A 14,591-nucleotide genomic window follows, 5' to 3' on the forward strand; every position below is an offset into this window, starting at 1 on the left:
TCATCGCTCTCACAGCCTCTTTTCATTTCCTTTGTACCTATGTGCAGAGTTCATAAAGAACCAGAAAAGAGAGAGAGAGAGAGAGAGAGAGAGAGAGAGAGAGAGAGAGAGAGAGAGAGAGAGAAATAGTTTTCGTTTTCAACTCCTGAAATATAAGCATTGAATCCACAGCTCACAAGAGTTTATCGGAATGATGCATATTCAACTACTGACGAAGGGGATAAATTTGCCTGAGGATTCGAGGAATCTCAAAATGAAATAAAGTTTTTATTCCGGAGCTTTATTAATAATGGATAAAGGATCAAATCCGTTCCTTTGGCAAAAGCCCAAGCTTATTGACTGGAGATGCTGAATTTATATATCCCATTGTGAAATTTTTCAGTATATTTTGAAGGTACGCTGAAAATCAAATGGATCGAGAAAACTCTTAACTTGAGTGGGAAGGAAAAGAGAGAGAAAGAGGTAGGAGGAGACTTAGAACGGAAATAAAGAGAAAAATCCATTGATTACGTCATTCTACCCTAAAGGATTACGTTTATGTTACCAGAGGAATTTAATACAATGGAGGATAATCTGGTATCAATAGGATACCGTAGCTTATAGATTCGTTTCTATGGATCTCGTCATCATCAGGCAAATTCAAAAGGAAGAAGTGGAAAGGAAAACCGGATGGGCTTCAGTATAAGGGGGTTTAGCAAGGGAAATAGTTAGAAGAAATTTCCACATTTACTGTTTTTATCATTAATGAATGTACCGCATGAACAGTGAATGAAGAAAGCTTTGACTCGAGGAGTTCTTTCATGGAGAGTTCATTCATGAGGTTTTTGTCACGGTTCTCATTTGATGCTAAGTTGGGGTTTGCGTTTTTGTCTTGTTTCTCCATTAATATTTAGAATTACCCAACATTCATAAATGTTCTTAAGGAGATGAAAAATGAGATCATAGAGTCAAAATCATTATATATATATATATATATATATATATATATATATATATATATATATATATATATATATATATATAGAGAGAGAGAGAGAGAGAGAGAGAGAGAGAGAGAGAGAGAGAGAGGAGGAGGAATCTGTAAACAAATATGTCAACAATAGTAATCTAGGAAGCATCAGACAGGCGTATTTTGCCTGAACTTCTAAGACCAAACAAAGACTTGCCAGGAGGCTGCATTTTCAGAAGTTCCTTGAGAAATCTTTTGTAATATTTACTGAGGATTCCAGGAATCTCTGAATCGACCTGGAAGCTCAATTACTTTGATGCATTGCATAATTTATCAGAAAAAATTAAGTCTCCAGTCATTGGCAGGAGGCTCTAAGGACCTCATCCCAGCTCCAGGATCATGTTTATATATAGTCCTACACGTCTTAGAACCACTCCTAATAAAAAGCTTCGAACGAAGTCCATAAACCGAGTATGGAATAAAGACACGCGCCCTGAAGTGATGAAGAACTGGTCACACGGCAATAAATTAACGGTTTGAAATGAAAGATACCAAACTTGAATGTTCCGTTCTTTCTTAGTTACATGTTTACTAATCGTAAACTATGTGTTGGCGAGAATCATAGCAAGATCCAATAATGGATAGGGAGGAAACCCGTGGTTAGGTACTGAAGAAGTTTAAAATTAGGAAAAACAGTCTATAATAAATGCACCCATAAAGCAAGGTTCATCTTTTTAGTGGTAATTCTAAAGATTTTGATGAAAATCAACGACAGCATGAGAGCAGGTGTTGGAGGAAAGACAGGAAGAAAAAGAGAGGAAGGAATCGAAAGCAAAGATTGCCAGTGATAATCAAGCAAGCGTTAAGGAAGAAGAGTTACCCTGGTGTGCTTAGGACAAAACTGACATTCAGTAACACTATAATAAATAGCTAATTATGTAACTTTATTTCATACGAAATGTTGAACTACAGGCCTATTGCCTTTCCAAAACTTCCTTATGGGGAAGGCTTTTCTGTAATGCTTACTGCAAATTTTAGGGCACTATGAGTCAACACAGTACTTTATTCTTTGCAAGTTCAACTCCTTGATGCATTACACTAGCAAAACCGATTGAAAAATTCTTAAGTGCTCCACACACACCTTTAGAACTACTTTACATGGAAAGCTTCGCGGGTAGTCCATATAACCAAGGGGACACCTCATTTTTTTTATGTAGATATAGCGTGCTGTAAAAGATATGACCATGCTAACCACATCTACATATTTCTAGGAACATAAGTCCAGAGGGACAGCCCTGTGAACAAGCTGCTAAAATGTTTTGGGGATCCACGGCTTATCGCAGTTTGCGTCCCTATGTAGTTTTGTCTTCGGAAGAGTATTATTACCCATAAACCAACGCCAAAATGGTTGAAACAGTTAATTTCTGTGAGACTTGGGACTTTTCAAAACGAAATACAGTTTACCTATGCATGAGAAAATACTCAAATAGCCAGTAACACACCTAAATCTTTTTGTTACTTTAATGCAACCAAAAGGACATCAACAAACTGAATTTTAGAGCTAATAGTAGTTTGACAGTACCTGCTATGGGAAATACAACAAAGACAACCTAATATTTTTATAGAACAGAAAAACAACATAGTTTTTAGCATCAAGATAAAAACAAAATTGCACTGTACTTAGTAAACCTCTGTACTTAGTAAACTCAGACAACAAAGTTTTTAAAGGATTATTATAGGATTATCAAATACAAGAGAGGATTATGCGTATTAACCATCATTTCTGAATCTCTGCTCTCTTCATTCAGGATAGCAGTCAGTGAACTTATGGTTACAATGGTTTTCCGATCCCTGGCAACAACATCCAATGTAAGAGGGATGTCTCTCCTGTTGCAAGAGCCCATTCTGTTGCAAGAGCCTTTCACACAACCCAAGGAAATATTTTGGGGCATCTGATCTAATTATGCTGGTTGTGTGGAAGGCATTGGCACAAGCCTGTAATCAACTAATGACCAGCCTTAAAATGTTCTTAGATCTAGCTGGGGAATATGGGCTTTGTTGTCTAGCTCTGTAACAGTGCTGCTTTGTCGTAAAGGAACTTGTGAACTCATAGGTTTTCTTGCTCCTTGAAGCCATTACCCTACTTCATGTACATAACCACCAGCTAGATACCTGGCTTCCTGGAAGAAGTATGCTGTTATGTTGCTTGCAGCACTCTTATCTCTATCACCATATTCTCACCTCTTTCCTACATCTCTGTCATGTCTTTTTACCAGTGAAGAAAGGGAAGCTAGTGATATCGTGCCCACTTAAGCTGTGGATGACAGAAAGTGCTGCATTTTGATGGATCCAACGCAGGTGCAACCTCACGAAGGTGCAGATAGCGGGATTGTGCTGTTTGCACCCACATTTCAGAAAGTTCCTTAAGAAGTGAAGAAGCCTAGTAAATACATGAAATGATGAAATTTAAAATAACTCTGGTACCTGCTTTATGCTAGGTAGAGTGGAACTCTGCACTGTCATTCACGGTACCATTCTACACTAACACTGGCTTTGATTCCTTCATGAAACTAGCACCCGGCTGCAGATAATTCTGACCAATCAAAATCTTCAGCTCTTCATTCAGGCTCCATTCCATGCATCAAAAGTTCATATGTGAATATAATTTGCATCCATGCCATGCAGATCAATCTGAAATTAACCCCTGTCCTGATCAATCTTTTGGCCTTTACGTGTTGGTTTTGCTATGTTGATACCTTACCTGTAGGTTCCTCTCCTTGGTACCACTGCTTGTTGCATATACACTTTATATACACCATATAGTGCTGGTATACTATATGGTTGTAATGAGTGATCCCAGAGCTGATGCACTCCTTGAGGACAGGCCGTCAGTAACCGTCGTAACTGGTATATCTCCCGGGCATTTTATCTCTATTAGTTTGTAGGTCTTTATAAGGATGTACCAGTTTTGGCACTTGGAGGACCTATCTGTGATTCATGCCTCATTGTATCTATTTCAGCTTTTACCCATGAGTAAGTCTGATCCTACGAGCATTTATACCACTACGGAGTTTAGTACAGATAGGGCTAAATGTTCATCAGTCGTCTTTCAAAGGAGTCTTGGTAAATCATACACTTAAAGAGTCCAGAGACAGTTTCTCTTCTCCTCTTTGGCAGGTCAGGGGACACTGCTTCCACTTAAATCAAAATGGATGAAACATAATATATAGGCAACACAAAATAATAAGAACCTGTTTCAATAACCGCAGTAACTATCCGAAAATTAAAATTTTTTCAGTATTCCATGTATGCCCTTGATATTCACACAGAAACCCTGAAAATACTGAAAAATACAATAATTAGCATGGCTTTATTTTGTTTGGTTAATGTTTCAGTGTACCGTTACATAAGGTCCATTTAGTGCCGGTTTCGCTAGAAACAAATTTTCTTTTTAAGGCTTGTAATAAATTTCCAGCAGCTTTAGAGGTTGTCGTCCCAGATCTTGATCCTGGGTATTTGTGGATATAGTTTTTTGCAAGCCTAGTTCTTACAGCTTGCCATGGCTTTTCACAGTTGGTCCCTGGGTATTGACCTGCGATTGAATAAAAATCCAGGCATGCAAAAGGCCAATTACGGTTCTCATAACCATGGAGCATGTTATACTGACTAGGGTTATAATATGAAAAAGAAAACAAAAAACTGAAAATATATTTGAAAAATCCAAGTTAAATCCCATCTCTTTTTCTTACCAGCATACTACCCGTACATCGGGGATGTCAAAAAATCACGAAGGAAACAAAGAGCGGCTTGGAAACGGGAGAGGAGATAGAAATGAAAATAATTCATAATAAGGAAATAACAGTAACTTGTACTAAATCACCCTGCCGTGAATCAACACACTGAATGTGCACTCTTGGTAGTAGCATTGATTTATGGGTTTTTTATCATAGACAGTTCAGGATGAATATTGCATCAGGTTTCACTTGTTTGAGATTGATTTCGGACTGATTTTTTCCCCTTGTTTAATTCTGGGAGTTCCATAAATCAATACAGATTCACGGCAAAGTCAATCTCATAAGGTTTAGAAAAATGGAAGAGAGAGAGAGAGAGAGAGAGAGAGAGAGAGAGAGAGAGAGAGAGAGAGAGAGAGAGAGAGAGAGGTTGGGAAGACGAATTTCACCAATGGGGATTAAGCAAAAGTTAATCAAGATCAAATATTTTAAGTGATAATAGATAAGTTTCTTTTTCATTTCGACTTAACATAAAAATAATCGGTAAAGAATAAACAAAAATATATATAATGCTCACATGAGAATTCCAGAAATTAATTCCAGGTACCTTAGGCTCCTTCAACCACTGTAGTACGTGACTTGCAGCTACCACCATAGACATAATCTAATTAAGTCAAACATCTGAGTACGGGTGTTAGCGGTTCAGGCCCTCAAGAGATAATAATATAAATAATAATATTCTTGTAACTAAGATCAAAGCCACCCTGAGCCGAGATACTAAGGTGAAGCCGAATCTCAGTAGTTACTGGGAAGGGAAGAGAAGGGAAGTGAGAGGGAATATGATTTGGAAGCGAGAGTTAAAAAAGACCTAATCTGAATTAGACGTACGTATGAAAAGCAGTTGCGTGAAACGTCCCATCCCACTGAGCATGATACCGATTACAGACAAAAGCTATTTACAAGTCAATGACTAAAGAATACTATCATAGAACCAAAACAGATAAGTACACAAGTTAATATATAAATCAGGCAAAGTTTTCATGGCTCTCAAGCCGCAGAACCTTCCACATAAATTCCAAAGTAATATTCATAATGAGCTTCTCCTCTCTTATCTCATTTACATAAGACGATATTTATGCTCTCGTCCTTCGCTCAATGTATTGTAAATACCTGTTTCTTCGCCATTGTTATTCCGCGCAGGAAACTTGCCGTCATTTACCAAACGGAACCGACAGCTTTACAGGGAGTACCCTCTGTAGAAAGTGACAGCCATAGACCTCGTCTGTCTGTCTGTCTGAGTAAAAGGGCATGTATTTTGTGCATTTCCATAATTTTGAATCCACAACATTTGTCACTCAGCTGTCTGTCTGTCTGTCTGTCTGAGTAAAGGGCATGTATTTTATGCGTTTGCATAATTTTGAACCCACAAGGATAGGTCTAGTAAAACTAGTAGCTCTCTCAATTATACGTAATTAAACTCTCTCTCTCTCTCTCTCTCTCTCTCTCTCTCTCTCTCTCTCTCTCTCTCTCTCTCTCTCTCTCTCCTCTCATCTCCCTTCTCGTCTCTCTCTCTCTGTCCCTCATCTCTCTCCTCTCTCTCTCTTCAGTCTCTCTCTCGCTCTCTCTCTCTCTCTCTCTCTCTTCTCTCTCTCTCTCTCATGTTGTCATAATGATATCAAAAGTCGAGGGCTATAATTTGAAATAGAAAACCTGGTTTCTTAAAGTTATCTGAAAGGGAAATTAATATAAATAGAATGGTCCTCACAAATTTATAGATTACAATCTGAATCACAGTTTACGATTCAAAACGTTAGTCCCGACACCACTATTATTTAATAAGATGTTCTATTTTTATTTGAACAATCTAATCCCAAATTATGAAAATGATGGGATACATATGCTTGAAAAATATCAAAATACTAAATACAAAAGACAGTATTTATGACTGGCTGAGGTATGGTGGAGAATTCTACAATCCAAACGTAAAAGTTAAGACTTGAATTAAATAATCTACTCTTTCTTAAACCGTTATCATGTCCAAATAATGATAATAATAAAAAGACAAATTTTAATAAACATTGCTTATACTATCCGACTTATCTTTGTTATGATTCATATATAAACAAAATATCAACACACTGTTCGACGAGCCTGTTACCAACGACTGAAGAACTGGAGTCACGGAGTTAACCTGAAAAAGGTGTGGTACAAATTAAGAAGCATTTGGTGACAAGACAAAACAGAAGCGATCCCTTCGGAGGTTTTTACAGGCAGGAATATCTTAAGAAAATCTCCTTGTTGATGTCATTTCGGTGACGTGTGTTTCGATTTAAATTTTCGTTTCTATTTCATGATTATTTCTATTTCATGATTATTTTATACTTCCAGTTATATGCTCTGGTACAGTGACGTGAGATCACTAAACTACTATGAATTACTTTCATTATAGGAGTTATTCAAGGTCAGATTCCGGTACTCAAATTCAAAATAAGCATAATTTATTAAGCTGTAGCAATACAGTTTACAATGACGTGAGTTTTGATATACGTTGGAAAAAATGCGACGACAACGATGATCTAAGGAGGTAAATATTTAGAAAGGAAGGAAGATAATAATTTAAAGAGAAGATAGATAGATACTACGGAGGTCTGCATTCCTTCCTTTAGTTTTACTGCGATGCTGACTAAGAGAAAGAGATAGCTTTAATAATGATGTCAGAAATGGGAAGAAGAAGAAGAAGATTCTCCGAAGCTTCCCTTTCTTTACGAAGGTCTTACTGGGAAAATCAATTAGCAACCTCTCCTTCTAAGGATCTGGGACGCCTGGACATCCTTGTCCAGGGAGCTCACATCAGGTCCAAATTTGGCGTAACGGACTAGCAGACAGATTTGGAAGAGAGATACTGCAGACGAATGCACGTGGGGTGGTGCGAATATCTCTTCCCTTATATCTTGCTAATTTAATTTCATTGCTTTGTACGCGTTTGTCAATGTGCCGTGTCTATACACAGTGTCAGTAACTGCGTGGTTACATGCCATTTTATTTGTTTGTGCACTTGTATATTTGGTTTATCTGTTTGCGGATTAAATTGTGGAAGTTCACAGTACAATCTTTTTGGAAGATGTTTACTTTGTTGCTTGTTACTTTTTTCCTTCCCACACACTATCTTTTATTTCTGTCACTGTAATTCGTAATTAAAAATCAGATTACCGTGATTATTTTCTTTTTCTTACTGCCTATTAAACCAAGGTCGTTAGAAGTTATCAGGATCTCACTATCTGTTGTTTACTTTCCGTCCACAACTTTACGGGTTCGATACAAGTTTAATTCTAAAAGAAAAAATGTTCACCTAGATTTATCACAGGAATAAATACTACACTCGCCATGTAATCGGAAAAACAATAGTAAAGGAACTACGTAACTCAAATACCATCGAGAGTTTTTATATGTTTTTATTTCCTACTATTGATTTCTGCTTGTTTTATGGTTTTTACCTCAGAATTAATCTCACCTATCGATAAGCATTATATGTTATGAACAGACATAATCATTGGAACTTACGTGTGCTTGGTATATATATTTTGCAGCACTTCAAGGTTACATACGAAAGTATGTGATCAGAAAAATCAGCTCGGTCAGATATCTCCAAGTTTCATTCAGTCGGTGAAAATAAAATGCAAATGTTTTACTTTATGGCAAAAATGTGTCCAATTGGAGCTGCTACTATAATATTAAGGGCTTTGCTCACGTCTCAAATTTCAGATAACACATTATGTCACTGAACACCAGGATGAACACCATAGATTTTGCATTTTGCTGCAAGCTCTTGTGAAATTCGGGAGACTACTGTAGATCAACTGTTCTCTAATGCAAATAAACATGAATTGTACAAATTTGAGCCAACAATAATTCGTCATACCTTCGAAAGCGTGAAAACATATTTGCGGTGTTTTCTAACATATGTTCAAGTCCACAACAGAGCGGTTCTCTCTCATCGCAAAATGAACATTACTATAGACTTTGTGAGTCCCCCATTCTTCTTTGAGGAGGATTTTTTTTTTTTTTAGACTGATGGCTTAAGAACTTGAGAGTTATCCATCACTACACGAAAACAAAACCCTAAAATCAAGGGCAAGCGGCAGGAGCCGAAATAAAAGTTGTAAACACTAGAGCATCGATTATCTGTCACGGATCACTAGCCACAGATGAGTGTGAAATGACAATACATTCTTGGTAAAGGAGAACCGAAAGCTTACACGGACTCCATTTTCTGTTATGGCCAGCCAGTCTTCTGGAGCTGTCTCTTTCTCACCCAGAACTTGTCGATTGGCTCCAGCCAATCTCATTCTATATCCGAAAGGTCTGACCGACCGACTTCGCGGTGAAATAAGTGTAATTCAAGGGTGTGTTTTAAAATGATATATCGCGGTAATATATCATTTGTCACCTGCTCAGTGTTTCAAATAACGAAAACTTAAACGTGAATTATTAGATAATGATTCATGATATTAACAATAACTGAAATTTCCTATCAAATTTATTGATCATCGTCCCACCAGTAAATATGATGATTGTCTCAAATGTGTTGATTATAACAGTAATAAATCTTCAGTTCATTCCAGTAGCATTCTACTATCATCATCGTAAGCACATTACACTTTCTCAAATATTCATTTCCTTTACACAGGCACCATTTTATGGTACTCATTGATACCATTTCAGCTGTGTGCAGATGCAAACACTGCCGAAGAGGACAACCAGCGCCACTTTTTTTTGTCATTTCTCTTGATAAGTGGTGCATGGGAATCTACACCCTATATATGTAATCAACCACTGAGGTCAATACCCAAGGCTTTGAAAGTTGACAGTCAGTATAATCATTAGTCAAACTACTAATGTTTAGAGTATCTAAATTCTGATCATGTATGTTATTTTTTTGACCCAGTGACCCTGAAATTAGGTCAATGGTAGGACTATTACGACAAAATGATAAGGAGGCGGTGGGTACATTCCTATCAAATTTAGGGAAGGTCTGAACAAGAAGAAGAAGAAGAATGCGGGCAAAAAAATTGAAATTCACATTGGTGATAGGGGAGGTTAATTAACGAAACTTCATTAATCTTGCAGACGAGGTGAAGATAACGAAATAAAAATCAGGGGAAACTTGACTCTTTATTATAAATGCTTCTATTTATTAACTATTTACAACGTAGTTTCCTCTTTCATCTACAAATTACAAAGTAAAGAAAATGAATACATTTCGGAAAAATATGTAATTAAATAAATTTCTTTGTTTATTTCTCACTTTTAAACATACCTAGACGTAAACAAGTGTTTTTTTTATATCTTATAATTTTTTATATACTTTTCCCGTTTTAATGTATGGCACAAACCAACAGCAGACTAGTGGAAAAATAAAATCAATTTCAGATGAGACTTTTTTTTCTTTATATACATATACTAGAACTATATACAATTAAAAAAGAAAGTTATTTGTACAAATACTTCATCAAAGGTAGAACGTATTTTGACATCGAACTGCCAGATTTTCATTAGTTACAATTAGCTGGTAGTCATGGTTCTAAATGCATTTTTGTGATGTTATTCTTACAAAGATACAATCATAAGAATTACCATGACACAACACGTACCACTCGCGTCACTGAACGAAATAAGAATTGGAATTCTTAGAAAGTATCGTTAAAGAGTGAAAAGTCACTTATTTATCACATTATTCACGTAACTAGCAACTTTTCAAAGTAACAGACTTGGGAATGAAAAAAGGGGTTTTCATGTCGCTGTTCGATGCCAAAAAATCATACCTTACGCCTTCCAGAACATAACTCTTATTCAAAGAAAATAAATAGAATTACCTGACTAGGTCTGAATTACTTATTTTAAACTGATCTACATCATAATTATATAGCCGTATTCGATGGAATTTGCTCATTAACGTAAAATCATTGCACAGATCCGTAAAGTATCATAAAGCTAAATCATTCTAGCTGTACGTGGTGTTTCTCAACCTTAAGGAAAACGTTTTATTTCACAGTTTGCTATTAAAATGAACATTGAGAAACGATGGATAATTAGAACATTGAAATTACTTTAAAAAGAATTGTAATTATATAATTAGCTTATGCTTATCTAGCACTGATCAAGAATAGATCTATTTTCATTTCCAAAAGATGCGGGAAAGTGCATAGTTCCATGCCTCCTTTCCATGATAGATGGTTAAAAAGGTGAAATCAGACCTTCTTTTTCCCCGTCGAGGAGGACCTCGAATGGATCAGCAAGAGTGATGGTGGGTATGTCGTGAAACACATCGAGGCTGTCCTCCAGCAACCCGGAATCATCTGACAGTAGCTCCTCCAAATCACTGGTGCTTCCGAGCGACCCTCTGGATGTCGAAGGTGAGCAGGAAGCAGAAACGTCATTAGAGGTCGAGCAGTAAGACATGAGCTGAGTGAGTTGAGGAGCATATTGGGGTGTCATGTCGGTCTTGTAATGAAGTGACAAAGAGCTCGAGGATACGTTCACTGGAAGATTAGTGCTGTGGTTTTGACACATGCTGACCGGCACGGTGTAAGGTGTCGAAGCAGGTGACATCGCATGTTGAGAGAAACCCATAGAGGAACTGATCCCGTGGCAGGGGCCATCCTCCCGAGACTGAAGGGCGAACGTAGGATCGCTGTCGTCTCCTAAGACATCCGTCAGGGCTTGGATATAATCGACAGCCAGCCGAAGAGTCGTAATTTTGGTCATTGTTGAGGAGGCCGTGTGAACTTCCACAGCATCTGGAAGGACCTTCCGCAGGGACTCGAAGGCGCTGTTGATGGCTTTCATCCGATGTCTTTCGCGAGCGTTCGCCGTCTTTCTCCGATACTTTGACAGAGGCGCAGGTCTCGGCTTCGACTTTCCTGACCTCTTCGACACCTCCTGGAAGGGAAGGTCATGATGCAAGCGTTTGATAGCCGTCCGCGGTCGGAGGCCGTATTTCTCTCCTGAACGGCCACTGTCGCTCCCTATGTTATTGTTGCTGCTGTTGTTATTGTTATTGTCTGGAAAATGTTCCTTGTCGCTCGTCATCAGTTCTAAATTTTCCATCTTCGTTCTATACAGAAACGTCAGAACATTACCAGTCGTTTTGAAATCATATCAACGCTTGTATGCTCACACGCGCACACACATCTCTCGGTTCATTGGTGTTGTTTGTTCTTAAATGGCTGAGCTAGTTTTATGTATCACTTTTTGATTGTTGTCCGTGTGATCATCTCTTTCTGAAAGCTGTGAGACAATACAGCCAATTACCAGGTCCACTTTATCTATGATTAATAAAGAGTTTCTTTCCCTTTGGTCAAGACTGATCAGTTTTGCAGAGCGACTAAGCATGAAGGGTATAATCTTAAGTTCCATGAACACATCAAGAAAATATTCACGTTATAACGAGGTCAAAAACCATTCCAAAATCCAGATGAAATGACATGAGATTTTCTGAATTTGCATCACTTAGGTCTACATATCGCCACACACAACACCCACCGTTCATGTAACTGAAAACGTTCCTTCGAGCGAGTCCTTTGCGTCATAGATCCTCGGCAGGAGTTCGAGGGAATGTCAGACACACGGAAATAAAGACCTGAGCCGCTCGAGAGCGCAGTTGCTACTGTCGGGCATCGTCTTGGGCAGCCTGCACTATCTCTCCACACGTGCCCCGAGGGATGACGTCACATCCAATAGAAACCTTTCACGTTCGTCAGTTTTTGACGTCTTTTTACGTTTTCCAGTTAAGTGTGGAAGGAAATTGGCTCCCGAAGAGTGATAGCATTTTTTATTTTTATTTGTATTCTTTTTGCCGTATATCAAAACAGAAAGTTTAGATGGACCTTAAATAGTAATAGAAAAGGACCTCATCCTGCGGAGTGCGAATAGAAGGTATGGGGTTTGAAAGCATAGAAGACTATAACACATATTAATAAGACAGACCGGGCCGCCCTTAAGGATTCTTTTTTTTACTTTATCATAAATACAAATTACCATGGTTAAATGTTCGAGTGAGCTGTTAGTACATGAAGCCCTTGAAATTTATAACGTATACGACATCTAAAAGCAAGCGGCAATCTTTTATCACTATAAAATCAGAGTGGTACAAATACTCTTCCTTTAGCATAAGAAATAAGAAAGGCAGAGGCTACACGGTTACATTCTCTGCTTCATCGCAATGAGAAGGACAAGTACATACCACAGATTTTACTTAAAGAAAGAGGTGAACAATGCTGTTTCATTGTGATTTATGAAGGTGTAAAAGTAGGTCATATTTTTTTCGCTTCTTCAGCGAAACTACAAAGACAAGCAAAACTTTTCTGCGCTGAGGAAATCAGAGAGAATTCACAACAATGCTTCAGTTGTTTTTATGGTGACCGAACGGAAAATGTTATTACCTCTTTTTATGAAGTGTTTAACAAACCGAAAATGTCTACAACGCTGTTTTTCGTGTCTTGAGGGTGATTAGGCAGAACTCTTTCTATTCTCAGTATTATCATGCATAAACATCACAATGCTTATATATATATATATATATATTATATATATATATATATATATATATATATATAGATATATATATAGATATATATATATATATATATGAAATATAGATATATAACTCTATATATATATTATATATATATACTATATATATATATATGAGTATGAATTACACATACACACATGTGTGTGTGTCACACCACACACACACACACACACACACACACACACATATATATATATATATATATATATATATATATATATATATATATATATATCTATATATATACATATATATATATATATATATATATATATATATATATATATATCTATTTATATATCTATATATATATCTATATATATATATATATATATATATATATACTATATATATATATATATATTATATATATATTATAGATATATATATATAGATATATATATATATAATTATATATAAATATATATATATATATATATATATATATATATATTGTCATGTTAAATTAAGTTATTTCATTGTTTATAAATAAATTCGGCCTTCGGCGGGAGTAATTGCTAACTGCCCTTTTCATAAGAGTGCTGCGATAATCTTCGCCCCTCCGCCTTCGTTAATTAGTGAATGGCCATTAACTCTTTTGTTTATTTTTTTTTTTCTCTTCAAGTGTTTGGGTTTTTAGTGAGAACCGTGGACGAGACTACTGCTGCCTGGAATGAGGAGTTCGGACCCTACCTTGATCTCAGACGTGGATCCTAATTTAGCAGCCGTTGATGGACACCTCTCCTTTGAGCCACTCGTGGTAAATTGCACACTTCTTTGTATCACGGCCTACGTATGCAGGGGTATTGTCACCTGCGATAGCCGCCTCGCTTGTTACCTCCTGCAAGTGTATGTGTCACTTGCGACCTTCGCTTTGCGTTAATTTTCCCGCCTGAGGATCCCGCGGGAAGACGGTGCCGTCGTTCCGTCCCGGCAATGTTGGAGGTACTATTGCTTTGATCAAAGAGCGTCATCACTACTGCTACGCTGCTCGTCTGCGGACCAAGAGTCCGTTAGGAGGAACGTAGGGAGTCATTACCCAGGTAAAGTTACGATCTTTTGATTATCGTTATGGATACGCCCAGCCCGTTTACCTGGTGTTAATGATTCTCCCTCTGATGCTGATGAACGTTCAACCCCTCGCTGTTGTCTAATCCATATATGGATAAGTACTGTTACAAGTTATCTCACGGATAGTTAATGCAGTGTTGAGATATATATATATGTATCTATAAATTATGACCCTCAACATAATTCTTTTAGGAAATGTATTTAAGTATTCATGCATGTGGTTTAATGTGATAGGCGCATTTGTATA

General features: G+C 37.2%; 1 protein-coding gene across 1 annotated transcript; it reads right to left on the reverse strand.

The window, feature by feature from the left end:
• Positions 1–9,856: 9,856 nt before the first annotated feature.
• On the reverse strand, positions 9,857–12,334 carry LOC135215516 (helix-loop-helix protein delilah-like). Its single transcript, XM_064250335.1, has one exon. The coding sequence runs from the start codon at positions 11,785–11,787 to the stop codon at positions 10,915–10,917; it is 873 nt and encodes a 290-aa protein (XP_064106405.1). The 5' UTR covers positions 11,788–12,334; the 3' UTR covers positions 9,857–10,914.
• Between the last annotated feature and the right edge of the window lie 2,257 nt (positions 12,335–14,591).

The sequence above is a fragment of the Macrobrachium nipponense genome, chromosome 5 (assembly GCF_015104395.2).
Source record: "Macrobrachium nipponense isolate FS-2020 chromosome 5, ASM1510439v2, whole genome shotgun sequence".
Lineage (NCBI taxonomy): Eukaryota > Metazoa > Arthropoda > Malacostraca > Decapoda > Palaemonidae > Macrobrachium > Macrobrachium nipponense.

Coding starts and splice junctions, on each gene's coding strand:
- LOC135215516 (XM_064250335.1), bottom strand. CDS start 11,787: ATGGAAAATTTAGAACTGATGACGAGCGACAAGGAACATTTTCCAGAC.